At 61.8% G+C, this 1,419-nt stretch overlaps 1 protein-coding gene across 1 annotated transcript in view; it reads right to left on the minus strand.

Annotated features, from left to right (window-relative positions):
• Window positions 1-211: 211 nt before the first annotated feature.
• The window catches only part of AGAP3 (ArfGAP with GTPase domain, ankyrin repeat and PH domain 3), an 84,227-nt gene continuing 83,019 nt past the window's right edge, over window positions 212-1,419 (minus strand). The window contains exons 18-19 of the mRNA XM_010010480.1: window positions 721-976; window positions 212-439 (exon numbers count right to left, since the gene is read on the minus strand). Of these exons, the coding sequence (XP_010008782.1) occupies window positions 212-439; window positions 721-976 (484 nt within the window). The remainder of the gene's footprint in view (window positions 440-720; window positions 977-1,419) is intronic.

Genomic DNA, 1,419 nt, shown 5'->3' on the forward strand with positions numbered 1-1,419 from the left:
TCTACACAGCCCCATCCCATCCTCCCCACAGGTGCATAGGGAGAGCCCACAGGAACTGGTGGAGAGGAGCAGGCTGCTGGCTCCCTGGCCAGAACAGCAGTCCCAGTGAGGGGCGAGCACAGTGGGTGGCCCAGCTGTGCTGCCCTCAGACCTGCTCCTGTGGCCCTGGTCCCCTGGCAGGGCTGGAAGGCGGCTGTACAGTGAGCAGAAACTACACAGCACTGGGGCTGGAGCTGAGCTCAGCTGGCACCATGGTGCACGCGTTGTTGTTGGCGTTGGTGTTGCGGCGGGGCAGGCTGGGGGTCAGTGTGGTGACGGCACTGTCGCTGGGGCATCCGTGCTGCAGAAGGATGTCGATGCACTCCTGGCTGCCAGCTCGCCGGGCGTAGGCCAGCGGGGTCAGGCCCCGAGCGTCCCGGCTCTTCACGTCCACCCCGTACTGTGCAGAAGAGAAAGCAGCTGGTCAGCAGCACCCTGTGGCCCCATGGGCACTGGGGTGGCACAGCAAGAGCACGAGCAGAGGCAGAAGGGCTCTGTGGCACAGGGGTGGGCAGGGAGAGGGAGATGGGCAGGGCAGTACCAGCGGGCATGTGGGGCAACCTGCAGGAGAGGGATGGATGAGGGGAGTCCCAAAACCTTGGAGCAGGGAGGTGCTGCATGGGGGAAGCACTGGGATAAAGCCAGAAGCACTGTGGTGGAGGCTGCGGGGTCCTGTCTTACCCAGATGAGCAACTGTGTGAAGACCACGTTGGCCATAGCGCAGGAGAGATGCAGCGCTGTGCGCCCATCTCCATCCCCGTAGGTCTCGTTCACTTCCTCCTTGGTGCCATGGGCAAGGAGCGTCACCACGAGGCGCAGGTCATCCTCTACCACAGCCCGCAGCAGCTGCTGCCCCAGTGGGATGTCCGACTGGGGCAGCGGAGCCAGGAAGAGCTTCTGCTCGTACTTGGCCCGGATCCAGCGCTCCTTCTCCTCCCTGCCAGATGGGACACTGTCACTGTCACAGGTGGGCCAACCTGCCTGGGCCCCATGTGCAAAGAGGCATGCATACCAGCACTGCCACCCTGAATGCACCCCATGTTAGCAGCGAGCATCTGTCACACACAAGCATGCCTTGTGTGTGCCCCTGCTGCTGACACCTCGTTGCTGTGCCCCCCATGACATGGCTGTCACTGGGGTTCTGCCACGCTGCTCCAGACACAGGCCCAACACACGCTTGTCTCTCTGCACCTCCTTAGAGCTTCTGATGTACCGTGTGTACTTACATCCATGAACGTCCAGCAGAAGTGTCACAGAATCATAAAACCACAGAATGGTTTGGGTTGGAAGGGACCTTAAAGATCATCCAGTTCCAACCCCCTGCCAGGGGCAGGGACACCTTCCACTAGAGCAGGTTGCTCCAAGCCCCGTCCAACCTTT

This window comes from Nestor notabilis, unplaced genomic scaffold (assembly GCF_000696875.1).
Source record: "Nestor notabilis isolate BGI_N333 unplaced genomic scaffold, ASM69687v1 scaffold16412, whole genome shotgun sequence".
In the NCBI taxonomy this organism is placed as follows: Eukaryota; Metazoa; Chordata; class Aves; order Psittaciformes; family Psittacidae; genus Nestor; species Nestor notabilis.